The sequence below is a fragment of the Anguilla anguilla genome, chromosome 15 (assembly GCF_013347855.1).
Source record: "Anguilla anguilla isolate fAngAng1 chromosome 15, fAngAng1.pri, whole genome shotgun sequence".
NCBI classification, from domain to species: domain Eukaryota; kingdom Metazoa; phylum Chordata; class Actinopteri; order Anguilliformes; family Anguillidae; genus Anguilla; species Anguilla anguilla.
This window is the reverse complement of record NC_049215.1, coordinates 29,894,387-29,911,469: the sequence shown is the minus strand read 5'-3', so window position 1 is coordinate 29,911,469 and position 17,083 is coordinate 29,894,387. Positions and strand designations below refer to the sequence as shown.

The 17,083-nt window shown below is 47.7% G+C and overlaps 1 protein-coding gene across 5 annotated transcripts in view; it reads left to right on the top strand.

Moving 5' to 3' along the window:
- Nucleotides 1-17,083, top strand: part of LOC118214351 (probable ubiquitin carboxyl-terminal hydrolase FAF-X) — a 48,945-nt gene that overhangs the window by 19,614 nt on the left and 12,248 nt on the right. For 3 of the 5 annotated variants that reach the window (XM_035394253.1, XM_035394255.1, XM_035394252.1), the window contains exons 5-32: nucleotides 54-166; nucleotides 547-765; nucleotides 1,642-1,757; nucleotides 1,873-2,124; nucleotides 2,226-2,364; nucleotides 3,175-3,327; nucleotides 3,425-3,529; nucleotides 3,660-3,866; nucleotides 4,125-4,273; nucleotides 5,199-5,332; nucleotides 6,182-6,272; nucleotides 6,466-6,808; nucleotides 8,451-8,546; nucleotides 8,762-8,973; nucleotides 9,091-9,331; nucleotides 9,700-9,849; nucleotides 9,985-10,105; nucleotides 10,974-11,104; nucleotides 12,418-12,696; nucleotides 13,523-13,648; nucleotides 14,023-14,160; nucleotides 14,355-14,521; nucleotides 14,759-14,867; nucleotides 15,041-15,187; nucleotides 15,317-15,463; nucleotides 15,742-15,949; nucleotides 16,366-16,586; nucleotides 16,884-17,074. In XM_035394253.1, coding sequence (XP_035250144.1) covers nucleotides 54-166; nucleotides 547-765; nucleotides 1,642-1,757; nucleotides 1,873-2,124; nucleotides 2,226-2,364; nucleotides 3,175-3,327; nucleotides 3,425-3,529; nucleotides 3,660-3,866; nucleotides 4,125-4,273; nucleotides 5,199-5,332; nucleotides 6,182-6,272; nucleotides 6,466-6,808; nucleotides 8,451-8,546; nucleotides 8,762-8,973; nucleotides 9,091-9,331; nucleotides 9,700-9,849; nucleotides 9,985-10,105; nucleotides 10,974-11,104; nucleotides 12,418-12,696; nucleotides 13,523-13,648; nucleotides 14,023-14,160; nucleotides 14,355-14,521; nucleotides 14,759-14,867; nucleotides 15,041-15,187; nucleotides 15,317-15,463; nucleotides 15,742-15,949; nucleotides 16,366-16,586; nucleotides 16,884-17,074 — 4,705 coding nt within the window. The remainder of the gene's footprint in view (nucleotides 1-53; nucleotides 167-546; nucleotides 766-1,641; nucleotides 1,758-1,872; nucleotides 2,125-2,225; nucleotides 2,365-3,174; nucleotides 3,328-3,424; nucleotides 3,530-3,659; nucleotides 3,867-4,124; nucleotides 4,274-5,198; nucleotides 5,333-6,181; nucleotides 6,273-6,465; nucleotides 6,809-8,450; nucleotides 8,547-8,761; nucleotides 8,974-9,090; nucleotides 9,332-9,699; nucleotides 9,850-9,984; nucleotides 10,106-10,973; nucleotides 11,105-12,417; nucleotides 12,697-13,522; nucleotides 13,649-14,022; nucleotides 14,161-14,354; nucleotides 14,522-14,758; nucleotides 14,868-15,040; nucleotides 15,188-15,316; nucleotides 15,464-15,741; nucleotides 15,950-16,365; nucleotides 16,587-16,883; nucleotides 17,075-17,083) is intronic. The other 2 variants (XM_035394256.1, XM_035394254.1) reach the window with 1 other exon arrangement.

Sequence of the window (17,083 nt, the reverse complement as noted above, 5' to 3'; positions counted from 1 at the left end):
AGTCAGTGTCGAGTGTTGGTTTTCACAGTTTTTGTTTCTCTTTCCCTGATAAGGACTTGATGTCAAGTGTGAAGCATGCCAGAGATTTTTCCGGGATGGCTTGACCATTTCATTTACAAAAATCCTGACCGACGAGGCAGTGAGTGGCTGGAAGTTTGAGATTCATGTGAGTACTTTATTAGAATCCTTCTCAAAGAAGAACTGACCATTAGAATTCTCCTTACTCCACTATGTACCGCTCATCTCAAATGACTGCTCATAAATTTTCATGATCTTTGTGCTCAGGCAGTAGAATTGAGATGAGGAGAGTTTTTGAGCAGTGGAATAGACGGGAGTGGTGTTCTTTCCATTGCCATAATGTTACAGGTTTTTTTACCTGATTTGAATACCCAGTTGGGGGAATTCTAAGGGAAATGTGTTCTCAGTAAGCCACATGTGAAATGTACTGACAGAAAGCACTGAGCTTCGCACCGTCACTTGAATAAGGTGCTCAGATGTGTCTGACTCCTCCCCCCCCCCCCCCCCCCCTTCTCTCCCGCTCTAAAGAGATGCATCATAAACAACACTCACCGTCTGGTAGAACTGTGTGTGGCCAAGCTCTCTCAGGACTGGTTCCCTCTTCTCGAGCTGCTGGCCATGGCCATGAACCCCCACTGCAAGTTCCACATCTACAACGGTACCCGGCCCTCCGAGACGGTGCCTGCTGGGGTGCAGCTGGCCGAGGACGAGCTCTTCGCCCGCCCGCCCGACCCTCGCTCTCCCAAGGTACGCTGGCCCTTCATTATGCCTCTTCAAGCTCAAGAGGGTGGAAATTTCATTTGCTGTTTTTCTTGGAAGCTGGTTTGTATGAAGTGCGCAATGTATGTGATATGACCTGGGGTGAGTCATAGAAAGTGGAGACAGTATGACTGTTTGGGAGTATAGGCACCATGGTAGTGCATATTGGTTTTTAATTGTAACGTCGAAACGCAACTGCCTCAGTGTTGAAAGCTTACTGATGCCTTGTTATCGCATGAATGTGCGAGTGGCAACGTCCCCCCCCCCCACTCACACACAATTCGGACCCTGAGTGTTTAATCCCAGACAGTTCTGTTTAGGGCCACCAAAATATATGTATATTGGTTGACCCTCCTCCTTTGTATTCTATGTAGTGTCTGTATTTAATGTATTCTGAAATTGTACAGCATAACATTGGTTCTGGAAGTAGTATTTTGCCTCCAACAATGGAAAGGATCGTGCATGTTTCCTTGGCGGTGATCTGGGCCAAACAAAGGCCTTCCTGGGAATCCGTAGTGGGAAGTGAAAGTATATACTTCTATCGCATCAGCAGACGTGCTTCATAAATGAAAGAGAAAGAGTGCAGAAATGTAAGGCGGGTGAAAGTAGAGTGGGTGGGGGTCAGCACCGGCCGAGCGCTTGAGACTAAGGGAGCTGTCTATCAGGCCTAGTTAAGCCCAGTCAGTGGTCAAGATGACCTGCTTATCTTGACCGTAGCCTGAAATTATACTCCGTTTTTCATGTGCTGACTGTTTTTTTTCTGCCAATTATTTGTGAATTGAACCAAAAATAATAAAGTAAAATAAGTAAAATAATTGCAAAATGACCCACGCTGATTGATTGTCATTCTCTCTCCTGTCACAGGGCTGGCTGGTGGATTTAATAAACAAATTTGGTACATTAAACGGGTTTCAGACTCTGCACGATCGCTTCATGAGCGGCCAGGCGCTGAACGTCCAGATCATCGCGGCTCTCATCAAGTAAGTCGCCGTCGCCTTCGGCGGGAGCGCGCCGGCGTTTCCCGGTCTGAAAATGTCATGTGACTGCGCGCTGCTTTGCGTCCTGCTCATTGATACGCTTTGTTCGTTTCTCCAGGCCGTTCGGGCAGTGTTACGAGTTTCTAACGTTGCACACGGTGAAGAAGTACTTCCTCCCCATCATCGAGATGGTTCCCCAGTTTCTAGAAAACCTCACGGACGAGGAATTGAAAAAAGAGGCCAAGAACGAAGCCAAAAATGACGCGCTGTCGATGATAATCAAGTCGCTGAAGAACCTGGCTTCACGGGTACCAGGCCAAGAAGAAACAGTAAAAAACTTAGAAATTTTTAGGTTAAAAATGATTCTTAGGTAAGACGCTGTTTCCCTACATGCATGTAGCGAATACTTTTCACACCGTACTATACCTCTGTAATTGGTATACATATGCGATGTTCTTCCCCCCCCAACAGGTTATTGCAAATTTCTTCATTTAATGGAAAAATGAATGCACTAAATGAAGTCAACAAGGTGATTTCAAGCGTTTCCTACTACACCCATCGGCATGGCAACCCTGAGGAGGAGGAGTGGCTGACTGCTGAACGCATGGCTGTAAGCTCCACTGTTGCCTCTGTGTGCTCTAGTGGGTTCCTCATTGGTTACACAGCGTTAAAAATGTTGTGCAATGGGTTTGTACCTATTGGTGGATAATGGGGGTCATTCTTTATTCGCAAGTTGCTGTCTGTAATAAGAAATTTAATGTTCATGGCGGTAGCATGCCGTTCTCATCATACCTGATGAGACGGAACATAATAGCCCAGGTGAAAAACATATTTTAAAACGTTCACGTTCACTGCTCTCGACATCGCTCATGATGAAAGCATCTGTGTGGTTTATTTTCAGAGTCAAAGGGCAAGTGTGGATGCATTTTTATTTTGCAGTGGTTAATGGAGAGCGGGCAAGAGGATTTAGAGAGGACCTTCTCCTCTTTTCCCCCCACACTACAGATTTTCCTTATCACTGACAATCATACAATAGAGAACAAATTCCTGACATTTTATTACGGAAAATCTTGCATGTCCTTTTTACTCTTGTAGTGCCATGTAGTTTGCATGAGTGTGGAGTATACATAGACTGGGGCTGAGAAACGGTTTAAATGTGTGATTTTTTTTCCCATTTGTATGATTTTTCCATTAGTGCTTATGGATGGTCATTTGTTTTTCTTAGGTTAATCTAAAAATGGAAATGATCTAACAATGAATAATTAAATTAACTAGATTTAAATTCACTTGGTAAATGTTTAAAATACTGTTTGTAAATAGTCTTTATTGCAGAATATTGGCTGTTGGTTGGTTTGAGAAGCTTCTGCTTGTGTGCGTGGGTTGGTGCTGTTCCTCTGAACCCCGAGTTCGTCCCTCTCAGGAGTGGATCCAGCAGAACAACATCCTGTCCATCGTGCTGAGGGACAGCCTGCATCAGCCGCAGTACGTGGAGAAGCTGGAGAAGATCCTGCGCTTCGTCATCAAGGAGAAGGCCCTGACCCTGCAAGACCTGGACAACATCTGGGCAGCCCAGGTGCTGTGGCTGGCTTTCCTCTCCCGGGTTGCACTGTCGGCATCACACGGCGTCTCTGTCAGCAGTTAAACTTGAGCTCTTCCTTTCGTCCCTGCAGGCCGGCAAGCACGAAGCCATTGTGAAGAATGTGCACGACCTCCTGGCAAAGCTCGCCTGGGATTTTTCTCCTGAGCAGCTTGACCATCTCTTTGACTGCTTCAAGGTGAGAGGTTGGAAGGCGCCGTCCGATATCATGCACTGAAATCATGTTAAGCCTGTTTGCCACTCACGTGTCACTTAAGTGGACTGACGGATATGACATTTATAACGGTGTCGTTTCATTCCGTTTCCAGGCGAGCTGGACAAACGCCAGTAAAAAGCAGCGAGAGAAGCTGTTGGAGCTGATTCGCCGCTTGGCCGAGGACGACAAGGACGGGGTGATGGCCCACAAGGTTCTGAACCTGCTGTGGAACCTGGCCCACAGCGACGACGTGCCCGTGGACATCATGGACCAGGCCCTCAGTGCTCACATCAAGATCCTGGACTACAGCTGTTCCCAGGTATAACCTCACGTCAGTGCCAGAGTTGGCTAAGGACAGTGCAGTGTTTGGCAGAGAGGATGATGGAATTTTTCCATTGCACGCTAGAGGAAAACATTTATGGCTGTTTTTACAGCCCCATATTTCGTACTACTCTTGTGCTGAAGTCAGATCTTCATACATAACAACATTAAAGTAGGTAAGCTTGCAAAGGACAGATGTGTTTGAGATTGGCTTGCGAGAGCTCCGCTATGCTTCAGACCTAATTAACAGCAATAGACGTCCTTGCAGGACCGCGACACGCAGAAAATCCAGTGGATAGACCGTTTTATTGAGGAGCTGCGAACCAACGACAAATGGGTGATCCCTGCACTGAAGCAGATTCGGGAGATCTGCAGCCTGTTTGGGGAAGCGCCTCAGAACCTAAGGTAAATGTGCTAAGCGTTTCGGTAAGGGAAACGGTTGTGGGAGTGGTAGTGGTGGTGGGGGGGATTGGGGGGGGGGCGGGTGAGGAACGAGAACCCTTTGCAAAATATGAAAAATATATGAAAGACAACTGCAAACAGCTCATTAATAGCAGGTTAATCTGAATGCAGCTCTAATTATTCAGAATTAATTGGTTGTGAAACTCTTATCTGCCAATGTGCAGTTCCTCAAGGATACCTGAAATAGACTTGCATTTATTATATCCATTCATTTATTTTTTTTAAATATTTGAAATGATATTTAAGGGAGTTTCAGAGGGCTGTTTATCACTTAATTATTTGTTCAAATATGTGTGAATAAAAAAATTCTATGCCAGAGGCAGTACATTTGAACATACTGTGTGTGCCAGTACCTTTTGAGGCTGAGGGAGAGGGGATCTTTAATGTCTCCATGGAGAGATTATTCCCATTTTACCCCATTAGCTGCTGCACAAGTAGGAATGGCTTCTGCAGTTAAATTCACTACTTGAAGATTTTCCCTGGAAAATATTTTAGTTCTGATTGTCAACAGCTAGATTAAATAAAATTAATAATGTAGCGAATATAGTAAAGTAAGTACTTGTTGTTTTTCCAAAGTGAACATTAACATAGGAAAGAATTTAGTGAACAAATTTGAAAGTTCAATTTGGGGTTAATACTGTTTAAATTTTAGTAATCTTGCAGAATTACTCTTAAACGTGATGTCTCTTTAATTCCCTCAGAGAATTTTGCATAAGTGCTTCAGTGTGTTTCTCTGGGCAGCTGAGCTGCCTAGATACGTCAGTTGTGCTGTACACGGAGCCCGGCCTTTTGCCTCTGCTGTTGTGCTAAAATGTTGGGATGGACGGTTTTTTGGAGGGTCCGTGACGTTCTCACCGTTCCCTCGCAGTCAGACGCAACGCAGCCCGCACGTCTTCTACCGCCACGACCTGATTAACCAGCTGCAGCACAACCACGCGCTGGTCACCCTGGTGGCCGAGAACCTGTCCGCGTACATGGAGACCATGAGGCAGTTCGCCAAAGGTTGGGTCTCCTCCCCCGAGCCCGATTAGCATCTGTGTGTTATCATCAGGGTCCTCTGTTTCAGTAACAGGGTTTCACAGCCTGTATTTCAGTGGGAAAATGCTGCGTGTCTCTATTTGAATGTACAACACGGTAATTGGCTAATCTGATAAGAGTAAGTGATTGGCAGAGGCTAATTAGATGGACCAGCTAGAGGGAACAATCATAATAATTTTTTGCGCAGCCCAATAAACCAACTAGCTGACTGTATCAGACAGATCAGATGGGACACTACAGAGAAGGCTTTCTTGTTACAACAGCTGCGTACCTCAGAATGCGCCTGCTCAGCAGTATTCTCGTGGGTGTCCTTTATTAATGCCTGTGTCGGTGGGTATTTCTATTAGATTGTTTCTTTCCTCTTAATGATGGGTAAAATGACAAAATTTTACAAGAGAACTAACTGGGTTCTGTTTCTGGTGAACATGCATTTTAATTATAATTACACATCGTAGTGTGTCCTGATGAATTAAATGAAAAGATATGCTCAGACCTCAAGTGGTCATGCATACCACCCTGTGCATCTCTGTGCACCTTCAGTAATTACTAAATTACGAATTGAGATGATTTGGGCAGTGCAGTAGGATGGCCCTTAATGATTACTCTACAAATGCGTTTGCAAGGGGTCCTGAATCAGCATCTTGTTGCTGGTGGGCTGAATTACAGGTTAGACGCATTTGACACAGGGCCCTAATGAGCTGGTCCAATAAGAATGATCTCTTGTGTGAACTAGCTGTCATGTGGACTTGTCCTTTTGCAGCTGCGCGGCAAAGAGCTGTAGGTTTACTCTGTGCTGCTCGCTCCTCCCTTTAGCCGAGCACTTGGAGTTCGACCCGCAGACGGTGCGGGACGGCAGCCGCTACAGCCACGTGCAGGAAGTCCAGGAGAGACTCAACTTCCTGAGGTGAGAGCGGTTCTCCCTTTCAGTGAAGTAACGGGGGTGTTCATTTAAACTACCTTTCAGTTTATCGGTGATGTCTCTTTCGGTTTGTTCCGGAGCAGGGGAGGGGCCTGGGCATTTCTTAACGTGGCGGTGTGTTGCATGCGTCCGTCCGTCCGTCCGTCCTGAGCGCCCTGTCCCCGGTTCGGTGCCGCAGGTTTCTGCTGAAGGACGGGCAGCTGTGGCTGTGCGCGCCCCAGGCCAAGCAGATCTGGAAGTGCCTGGCGGAGAACGCCGTGTTCCTGTGCGACCGGGAGGCCTGCTTCAAGTGGTACTCCAAGCTGATGGGCGACGAGCCCGACCTGGACCCCGACATCAACAAGGACTTCTTCGAGAACAACGTGCTGCAGCTGGACCCCTCGCTTCTCACCGAAAACGGGATGAAGTGCTTCGAGCGCTTCTTCAAGGCCGTCAACTGCAGGGAAGGGAAGCTGGTGGCCAAACGGAGGGCTTACATGATGGATGACCTGGAGCTGATTGGGCTCGATTATCTCTGGAGGGTAAGACGTCACTTCCCATGTCTCGGTGACTTGCTCTAAATTCCTCCTCTCACTATTTATTCATATTATATGGATTGTGTGCGGTTTCTAACTGCTTTCCCTCCCCTGAGTTCTACCGATGAATTCACACAAACAGCATTTATATGTTTTACTTTCCTCATATGGAGACAGAGGTAGGCTTATGTTCTGTCAGAAAGGCTGCTAGAAGTTCTTATTCTTATAGATTTTTTAGTGATTTTGCAAATGTGCAAGTTTGAAGGAAGGTCTTCATGATTTATATTAATACTTACAATGTTCTTGCTCCTTTTTTCCCCATGATGGCCAAGATGACGAGGTCTCTCCGTTTGGTTAATCCGGTTATGTTAGTGGTTTCAAACCAACGTCTTTGTCGGTGTGTGATGCATTAATCTCTTCATTTCCTTGAAGAGAGAAGTAATTTCATCCGCGCGTTTATATTTGTCTTGCATTTGAATGATGTTTGTTTTATAAGGAACTGTAACTAATGGGCTTAGAATAGGGGCTACTGTGTGGCCCACTTCTTCTGACCTACATATTCCTTAAGCCTTCAGTGCGTTAGTCCATTACGTAAGAAGAAGGAAAATTAGAAGCTTCCGGATACGAAATATGAGGCTCCATTTTAAGAGGGCGAAGCGATGTGAGCAATTACTAGACAGGGGTGGCAAAGGCCCGTTGCGGAAAGGGAAGGGAAGCAGCGCTTCTTTATACCAGCGGTCATCATGACTTTAATTGGGCCATTCTGCCAACTGTGTGAGGAGGAACCTGCATCGGCTGTGAAAGCCTCTAGCTAGCAGACATTAGCCACCTCCATTAATGAGTCACCTTTGGTATCTCTGCTCAGCTCAGTGTACAGAGCTTTGTTTCTCTTTGAATGAAGGATTAGGCTCACCCCTGGTACCCGGTGGGAGGGGCGTGTGGGTGGGGGGTGCCATTTTTTGAGGTGACTGAAGATGAGTCTAGGTGAATGTCTGAGATGAGCTCTGAAGTTTTTTTATGTGCATGTATTGGTTTGATTTCAATCATTTTTAGCAATAGAAATTTAGCAGTAATCTCACCGAATTGAAATTTATGTGTGCGTAGGATGAAATTCAAGTTCCCATTTTGGGAGGAGGCGGACACGTTCTTTAATCTTTATTATTGAAGCAGGCAATTGCAGGTGTCTCATGGTGTCTTTTTTGAATTGTATCACTTGTCTTTCTGTGACAGATCAGATGGTGAAAGTGCCTTTCCCTTTTTATTTGTTTGTTAAGCAGCTATCTCTGCATACCTACCCAATTTGTTCATTTGTCTCTTTTTGTGAGATAAGAGGAAATCTTTGTAGCTACAGTTACCAGTTTAATGGCCAATTTGTCCAAAGGGAACCTTGTGATGTAAAAGTTTTCCCTGGATATGACTTGATTGAAATCTCACCTGATTTATTGCAGAATTTTTAATGCCAATTTTGGGATATGCTACAAATTCTAATATTGTTTTGCCTTGGATGTATGAGTATAAAGGTATATATCACCTGTCTTGTTGCTGCTGGCCAGCCTTAATAAGTTGCATTCGTACTTGATATGCATTTCATGTTGAGCTGTGACAGCTATCACAGATTCCTGGTTTTATCATGTCTGCCTCCGAACAGGTTGTGATTCAAGGGAGTGATGACATTGCCAGCCGAGCCATAGATTTGCTGAAAGAGATTTACACAAACCTCGGACCAAAACTGCAAGTCAATCAGGTAAGCCTCCTTCCCTCCCTGCGGGAACATTGTTTTTGTTTTTCCGCCCTTGATTTCCATTTGTTTTCTACACTACGCCAAGCATCATACCTTAGCACTGAACATGGTTCTTAAAAACTAAAAACGACAAAAAGAAAAACCTTGATATGAACGTTCTTTTCCTGGAACAAATCCATTGTTTCCGTGTCACTGTACTGATTTTGCTTCGTTTGCAGGTAGAGATTCATGAAGATTTCATCCAGTCTTGCTTTGACCGGTTGAAAGCCTCCTATGACACCCTGTGCGTGTTGGACGGGGACAAAGATAGCATTAACTGTGCGAGACAAGAGGCCATCCGCATGGTGAGGGTGCTGACTGTCCTGAGGGAGTACATCAACGAGTGTGACAGTGACTACCACGAGGAGAGGACCATCCTGCCAATGTCAAGGTACCAGCGGAGCGCGGTCTGTTTATAACACACCCTTCATTTTGGGAGAATTGGGTACTTTCTGTGTTATGGCGATCTCGCGCCTCATTTGGACCCTTTGCTTGGGGTTTTCCACAGAGCGTTTCGAGGCAAGCACATCACCCTCATCGTGCGCTTCCCGAACCAAGGCCGCCAGGTGGACGACCTGGACATCTGGTCCCACACCAACGACACGATCGGGTCCGTGCGCCGCTGCATCCTGACCCGGATAAAGGCCAACAGCGCGCACACCAAGATCGAGCTCTTCATCGGGGGGGAGATCGTCGACCCGGCCGATGACCGGAAGTTGATCGGGCAACTCAATCTGAAAGACAAAACCGTAAGCTTTTGTCTTTGCCCAGGCCTGTTGTATGGGGGGAAATCTATTATGATCTGATAGCCAGTTATCCCGAATAGCGTTGGTGATGGAATAGTCTTGAACAGTTTAGACTGCTTTTGACTTTCTAACTGGCGGGCACCCATCAAAAGACCATACTGAAAAATACTGAACGTTTCACATCACAGAGCCATTGAAGTCACCCGGTGATGTTATTGGATTTATGGAGCCTTGCTCTTCTTTCACTGGTAGCTTACTCTCTCTGTATCTCTTGACCGCTTTTGACCATCAGCAACAAAGAGCGTGTTTATTTAATTTGAGGACAGTGTAGCCGCTGCTTGTGTGTAAAGGTCTTTCTCCCCCTTTCACAGCTAATCACAGCTAAGCTCACCCAGGTCAGTTCCAATATGCCTTCAAGCCCCGATAGCTCCTCGGACTCCTCCACTGGTTCCCCCGGAAACCATGGAAACCACTTCAGCGACGGACCCAATCCTGAAGTGGAGAGCTGTCTTCCGGGAGTGGTAAGGGGTTTATGGGTATTTAACGTCACGCGTTGTGCAGTTGGGTGGTTCGAACGAAAACGCCGTCCTGCCATCCTGTCCTGGTGAGATAGACGTCGGGTCTGAGGATTTCAGTGGCGTCCTTTCGTTTTGTAGATAATGTCGCTGCACCTGCGCTACATCTCCTTCCTGTGGCAAGTGGCGGACCTGGGCTGCAATCTGAACATGCCTCTACTGCGCGACGGGGCCCGGGTGCTCATGAAGCTCATGCCCCCCGGTGAGTACGCTCCTCCATTTTGACTGGAGCATTCTCTGATTTTTTGGCTCGCTCCGCAGCAAAATGTTTTTGCATGTAAAGGGGGGGAAAAAATGTAAAGGCGGCAGGTTTTCGATAGTTGATTCTGTTTGGCATTGAGGTATTGCGGTCTGCGGTGCGACTGTGTCAAAACAACACGTTTTAGCGTGGCGCGCAGACTAAACAATGCTGCCAGATTGAAAACTCGGCACTTTGGGTCCAGTGTTGTGTCCTTGAAACCTTCTGCTTTTCAGAATCAATAGGTTCGTGACTCTCAGGCTAAAAACAACTTTCTCTCTGCTGTAGAGGAAAGAGAACATGTACTTTTTTTGTATATGGTTTCAACAAAATGAATATGGGAGAGAAATGTATAAGTACATTCAAATCCCATAGACTGTGTCATGAAGAAATTGTTGGATACAGCATAAATTGAATACTTTATTTACCTTTTCAGGAATTTGATTTGCGTTTTAAGAAGAGGCTCTTGTTTACACACAGTTTGCACACTGCCACACAGACAACACAAACTTTCAGACAATAGATCTATCATATATGCATATTTGCAGTTAAACAGTCAGCTACTGGTTCTCCAAAATTTAATGCTGTTCAAACAAATGAAAAACGGTTGTAAGCCTGCACCAGTTCTTTATATCAGGAGCTGGACTAACATGGTGGGCAAGTTGTTACAGTTTTTTGTGAATTCACCCTTTTTATTTTGCCGTTCAGTTGCAAAACATAGAGCCATGGCAGCTGATTTTGATGGACTTTTGTTGCTCACAGTGGAATTAAACCCTCTTTTAAATTAACCATATGGCTACTCTAAATGCTTTTTTCTTTCTTTTTTCCCCAGATAACACTACAGTAGAAAACCTGCGAGCCATCTGCCTGGATCATGCCAAGCTTGGAGAAAACAGCCTCAGTCCTACCCTGGACTCCCGCTTCTTTGGCCCCTCCCCCTCCCAAGTGCTCTACCTGACTGAGGTTTGTCTTGTGCGGCCCTCGGCTATACCAGAATGTGACCACGCCGCCACACAAACAAGGCGTGTCACACTGAGCTTTGTGTGGAGTGACTACACTCTATGACGAGATAAGGCCTTGCTTTACAGCGCTTGTTCCTTTCAGTGTGTGTACTTGCATGTGAAGTAGTTCTCTGTTGAATGAGATGGCAGCTGACTTGAGATTGACCTGTGTTGATGTTGCCTGACCTGTGTTTTAAATTGCTCTTATGTGGCGGTTTACCTTCCTATTTGAGCCTAGAGTGAAATGACTGGGTAATCGGGTGCCAGAGATGGAGGTCAGGGGTGGCTTGAGCCCCTGTTCCTCTGACCTGTGCCCTCTTTGATGGTCGTTCGGTGTCCTTTTTCTTCTTCCTGTATTACCCATTATAACAATGGATTCCCCCGCCCCCATACGCCTGATTGGTTATTATTGTGTTGAGTCGAGTGCAGCTAGGTGCAGTGATCGTGCCTTTCTGGGGGGTATGTTTAGATATCCTGCGTTCACCCTTCTGTGCGCGCGTGTGTCTGTGTGTCTGTCTCTGTGTGTGTGTGTGTGTGTGTGTGTGTGTGTCTGTCTGTCTGTCTGTCTGTCTGTGTCTGTGCCTGTGCCTGTGCCTGTGTGTGCACGTGTGTATTTTACTCAATAAAAGCCTGGAACAGACAGATGGCAGTTCATATTTATTGCAAACAGTAGCAGAGGCATAGAACAAACATCCTGGTACTTTCCCCTAACGTTCTCTGGTGTCCTCGACATCAAGCTTGTAACTGTTAATGCCAGCAGGCAGAGGATAATACTCACCCCTGAACAATGAATGCCTTTTTCTATAGGGTAGGCAAATTGATATTCACTCAGTGTAATCTAACAGAACAAATAGCCTCTCCCTTACTTGCACTACATTTCCAAAAGTATGCAGACACCCCTTCCGATTAGTGGTTTCGGCTATTTCAGCCACTCCCTTTGCTAACAGGTGCATAAAACCATGCATGCATTGACATTGGCAGTAGAATGGGTTGTACAGAAGTGCTCAGTGACTTTCCGTGTGGCACTGTCACAGGATGTCACAGTGGCTTGCTTGCAAGATGGCTGGACAGCAACAGTTATTGAGCAATCATTTTCTCATTTGTGCTGTTAATATTTTATTGTCACTACCTCTTTAACTTTGTTCATAGGAAATTCTTGTCTGTGTGTAGCCTGTGTGTCCTGTGCTGGCTCCTGACCTGTGTTCTGTGCTCTGTGCCGGCTCCTGACCTGTGTTCTGTGCCCTGTGCCGGCTCCTGACCTGTGCTCTGTCGCAGGTGGTCTACGCCTTGCTAATGCCGGCCAGCGGCACCCTGGGAGAGGACGCCAGCGACTTCCAGTACAATTTCTTAAAGAGCGGCGGACTGCCCCTCGTACTGAGCATGCTCACCAGAAATAACTTCCTGCCCAATGCTGACATGGAGACAAGGAGGGGAGCCTACCTCAACACTCTAAAAATAGCCAAACTGCTCCTGACGGCGGTTGGCTTTGGCCACGTGAAGGCTGTGGCAGAGGCCTGCCATCCCGTCGTGGAGGGAACCAGCCCCGTGTCACCAGTAAGTGCCGGGAAAACCATTCGGCCATTTTCTCCACCTGTGCCGTTTTTACTGGCCTGTGATTTGTTGAACGTAGCGTGTGTAGTCCCCTTTCGGGTGAACACTTTTTAATACTGCGCTACAAACAAACTACTGCCTGGGGTAGGCAATAAGGACTGGCTCATGCTGACCCAAAATGAGTAGCCTGCTTACATGCACGTATAAAAGGACATGGATGCAGGCTTGTGGAGTTTAATTATGAACGACATCTTAAGTTTTGCAAGGGCATGGGTATGGCAGCATTATTTCCTCTGTTTCTAGCTGCTTATGACAGTGGAAAAATGCCAACAGAAATGTCAAGCGGTACTCTGAGTGTTTTTTATTTTTTACCTTTTATTGTATGTGTCTGGAGTGCCAACAGAATTTACCTAGCTTTACTACAGAGAACAAGGAATCAATGATGAAGCAAGACAGTTAAATTTAGTCTGTGTTTTCTTATTGTAGAGCCCTGACCCATACATTTTTTGCAGTTTCTGCTGCTGCTGTAGCTTCTGGAGTATTGCTTGGTAGTGATGATGCCACACATGCAGTATAGAGCCCTCAGCCTCAGCACTGCGTGTGCCTCTAAACCTTCCCTGTAGCACTCTTCTGGGCTTGTGAATCACACTGTGTCTCGACTTCCTCCATGTTTTTGCTAATGTCATGGGTGTATGGTGTCATGTAGCCTTGTAAGAGCCCTGCACCAGCCCATATTACTTTCCCTGGAGCAGAATTACTGGAAAAAAATGGATTATTCTGGAAGGGGTGGGAAAATGGGTTTGAAGCCGTTCGCCTTTGTCGTTTCCAGATAAACCAGGCCACGCATGACCAGGCCTTGGTTCTCCAGAATGCTCTCCAGAACATTCCCAACCCGTCGTCCGAGTGCATGTTGCGCAACGTGGCCGTCCGTCTCGCCCAGCAGATCTCCGATGAGGTCAGTGTCTCCCCTGGTGTGTGATCAGGGGTGCTGGGGTGCCCCAGAATGCACTTCAGTAGCTCTGCAGAGCTGCACAGTCTCTAGAACAGCAGCTCTCACTCTATCCCTGGTCAACCGTGTAACCAACCCTGTTCCTGGAGGTCTGCCACCCTGTAGGTTTTCACTCCAAACCTGATAAAGCACACCTCATTCAACAGCCAGAGATCTTGTTCAGCTGCTAATCTTTAGAGTCAGGTGTGCCAAATTAGGGTTGAAATGGAAAACCTACAGGATGGTAGAACTACAGGAACTGAATTGGTTTCCACATCGAATAACTGCTGTAAATGTTACTGCTTTCCTTCTCTAAAAGGTTTCCCTTGCTTGCTTTTCAGAACTTCTTCCAGGCATCTAAGTACATCCCAGATATCTGTGTGATCCGGGCGGTGCAGAAGATCGTCTGGGCGTCTGGGTGTGGCACTGTTCAGCTGGTCTTCAGCTCGAATGAGGAGATCAGCAAGATATACGAGAAGGTAGTTATCACCCTTCACCGCAGACACGGCTTTTGGAAATCCACAAGCCCGTGTCCACATGTCAGTGCTGTCCTGTGCATCACAGATGTGGTTGTGTGTACATATTGGCTTGCACAGCACCGCTCAGATTAAATCTGCAGAGAAGCTTGTGTGGCCCAGTTGGGGCGTAACGGGTTCAATGCTGTCGCGCGCAGACGAACGCGGGGAACGAGCCTGACGCGGAGGACGAGCAGGTGTGCTGCGAGGCTCTGGAGGTCATGACCCTCTGCTTCGCCCTCATCCCCACGGCCTTGGACACGCTCAGCAAAGAGAAGGCCTGGCAGACCTTCATCATCGACCTGCTGCTGCACTGCCAGAGCAAGTGAGTGCCTCAGCCTGGACATGCCCAGCCTTCGCAGATCACATCCAGCCTGGATTACTGCGTGTGGTGGTTCAGCACTGTGCGGGGATGGGGTTTGTGTTGGTTAAGATGGTGTTTGTGGTTGTTGAGATGTTTATGGTTGTTGAGATGCTGTTTATGGTTGTTGAGATGCTGTTTATGGTCGTTGGGATGGCGTTCATGTTTGTTTACATGCCGTTTGTGTTTGTTTGTTTACAGGTCTGTCCGTCAGATGGCTCAGGAGCAGTTCTTCCTCATGGCCACCAGGTGCTGCATGGGGCACAGGCCCCTCCTCTTCTTCATCACCCTGCTCTTCACAGTTTTAGGTGTAAGTATCTCAAATGATTGCAGGCTGCAAAATATTCCCTATCTTGTAAGTACCAGTGGAGCTGGATGTTACCCCTGCAGATTCTTGTATGAAGTTAAATGCATTTTACCACTCAGTGCAAGTTGATTAGTGCTCCACTTTGGTATGGGAAACATCTTTTCTTTTTCCTCCAGAGCACTGCAAAGGAGAGGGCTAAGCACGCTGGGGACTACTTCACCTTGTTAAGGCACTTACTGAACTACGCGTACAACAGCAACATCAACCTGCCCAACGCCGAGGTTCTCCTCAACAACGAGATCGATTGGCTGAAAAGAATCAGGGTAGGCCGACTCGCACTCCCTCCCATTGGTCCGCTGGGCTGTGATCTGTGGTTCCAAACAATGCCGAGCGCTGGGGAAAATGAGCTCCATGGATTTATTTAGGGGTAACATCCCATGTTTCCCTGTCAGGATGAAGTGAAAAGGACAGGAGAGACCGGGGTGGAGGAGACCATTCTGGAGGGCCACCTCGGGGTCACGAAGGAGCTGCTGGCCTTCCAGACCCCGGAGAAGAAGTACTACATCGGCTGTGAGAAGGGCGGAGCCAACCTCATCAAGGTGAGCGCACTGAGCACCAGCGTGCCGGAGCGTTTCAGGACTGGGCTCTCTGAATCGTTCTCGTGTTCGAATCCGAAGCGTGCCACAGCGCTTTTCCATGCTTGAGTGGGTACATGCCCTGAGTCCCTTCATTAAATTTCCGGCTGTATAAAATATAATATCTGCGAAGTGTTAGCTGCCCTGTGTAGGTGCATAATGTGAATAATTTAATGTCTCAGAATTACAGGCGCTGTACTGAGCCGCCCTAACTGTCCCTGTCTCCCTCTGGCTCTCTCCAGGAGCTGATCGACGACTTCATCTTCCCGGCCTCCAACGTGTACCTGCAGTACATGAAGAGCGGGGAGTTCCCGGCCGAGCAGGCCATCCCCGTCTGCAGCTCCCCCGCCACCATCAACGCCGGCTTCGAGCTGCTGGTGGCGCTGGCCGTCGGCTGCGTCAGGAACCTCAAGCAGATCGTCGACACGCTGACCGACATGTACTACTTGGGTACGCGCCGTCCGTGTGTCTGAACCTGGCAGTGTTGTGAGGCTGATTGGGTTTTGGCATGCTGTGCTGACGCTCAGTGTTATGACTCATTCAGTTTTGGAATGCTGTGCTGTGTTGGGCTGCCCTGTTGGTCAGTGCTGTGACTGGTTGGGTTTTGGAATGCTGTGCTGTGCTGTGCTGTCGGTCAGTGCTGTGACTGGTTGGGTTTTGGAATGCTGTGCTGTGCTGTCAGTCAGTGCTGTGACTGGTTGGGTTTTGGAATGCTGTGCTGTGGTGCTGTGCTGTGCTGTGCTGTGCTGTCGGTCAGTGCTGTGACTGGTTGGGTTTTGGCTTGCTGTGCTGTGATGTGTTGTGCTGTATTGTGCTGTGCTGAGCTGTCGGTCAGTGCTGTGACCTGTTGGGTTATTCTATCGCAGGTTGTGAAGCGCTTACGGAGTGGGAGTACCTGCCTCCTGTTGGCCCGCGGCCCACCAAAGGCTTTGTGGGCCTGAAGAACGCCGGGGCCACCTGCTACATGAACTCAGTCATCCAGCAGCTGTACATGATCCCGCCCATCAGGAACGGCATCCTGGCCATCGAGGGCACGGGCAGCGACGTGGACGACGACATGTCCGGAGATGAGAAGCAGGACAGCGAGGTGCGTCCAGCGCGTCAGGCCCTTTGTACTGTGGAGTGTCTGGAGTGTGTGCGCGCTCAGTGAGAACACTCCCTGCTCGGGATCCGCTGACTGGCCAATCAGCTGTCAGATAGCACAACATTTAGGCGCTGCCAAGAGTCGAGGGCTCTGATATGTGCTCCAGCAGAACAGTACTTGCACTCTGGGAGAGAAATATCAATTCTCCATTTATCAGTTGCATTTAAGATTGTACACAATTTTTACCGAGTGGCAGAATATGTTCTCTGGGGAGAGTAATTTGCGGCTTTTCACCTACAGAGCAACGTGGATCCTCGGGACGAGGTGTTCAGCTATCACCCTCAGTTCGAGGACAAGTCCTCCCTCAGCAAATCGGAGGACAGGAAGGAGTACAACATCGGGGTGCTGCGCCACCTGCAGGTCATCTTCGGGCACCTGGCCGCCTCCAGGTTGCAGTACTACGTGCCTCGCGGTTTCTGGAAGCAGTTCCGGTAAGTTCC